This window comes from Guillardia theta, assembly GCF_000315625.1.
Source record: "Guillardia theta CCMP2712 unplaced genomic scaffold GUITHscaffold_528, whole genome shotgun sequence".
NCBI classification, from domain to species: domain Eukaryota; class Cryptophyceae; order Pyrenomonadales; family Geminigeraceae; genus Guillardia; species Guillardia theta.
Window position 1 is genome coordinate 3874 of NW_005434177.1, and position 805 is coordinate 4678.

Consider the following 805-nt stretch of genomic DNA (forward strand, 5'->3'; position numbering starts at 1 on the left):
GATGGCTTCTTCATTCGAAGGAAGGAGATGGTGACTGAGATGTCGTCTGCTCGTGCTATCTCAGGTCTGTAAGGTGCTTTCCACATGATGGACTGTCGTCTCTATCGACTGAGTCTACTATGAGTCCCAGCTCCGTCAACTTCATTTTCAACTTTTCTTCTTGTCGCACATACATCGAGGAGATGCCCAGGAGAGTCATGGAGATGAAGGAGGTCTCCTCGGTGTCTTCGGTGCCGATGTAAGTCTCGACATTCTGCTGTTTGGCCTCTTTCATCTGTTGCATGAACCATGCTTTCGACTCTGGGCTCCATGCGCTCAGAGAGTCTTCAAACAGGTCGCGTCTCGCCTGCCGACATGTCGAGCGGATGGCTTCTGCGATAGCGTCGGGAGTGCATCCCCCCTCAGCTCTGCAAGCATGAGCTGTCCGACTATTCGGATAACGCTTGGTGAAGCTCTTCACTCTCTCGACGAGGTCGGCCTCTTCGACGTGGCCTCCTGAGCGCTCACCCTGCGTGTATTGGCATGATTTCCGATACAGCAGGTTGCGAACGCTCTCATCATACTGTAGTACCATACTTAGAAAGCTGTTTGAACTGCACAAACCTCTTGCTCGCAGCTTCCTCCGGTGCCCTTGCGCTCTCCCCTCTCCTCCCCCCTAGTCTCCTTGTCGGTCTTCGAGGTTGGCGCTGTGTGCATTGCTTGTGGCGGAGGAGGTGGCTGGGGTGGAGAGACGGCTAAACCCTAAACCCTATTATTATTATTATGTGAGTTTATTAGAATGCTAGAATGTTGCTCGGCCTCCTTG

General features: G+C 52.7%; 1 protein-coding gene across 1 annotated transcript; it reads right to left on the reverse strand.

The window, feature by feature from the left end:
• Positions 1-55: 55 nt before the first annotated feature.
• GUITHDRAFT_122886 (hypothetical protein) lies at positions 56-574 on the reverse strand (the record flags this gene model as incomplete). Its single annotated transcript, XM_005817831.1, has 1 exon — positions 56-574. One exon carries the CDS (start codon positions 572-574, stop codon positions 56-58), a length of 519 nt encoding a protein of 172 aa, XP_005817888.1.
• Between the last annotated feature and the right edge of the window lie 231 nt (positions 575-805).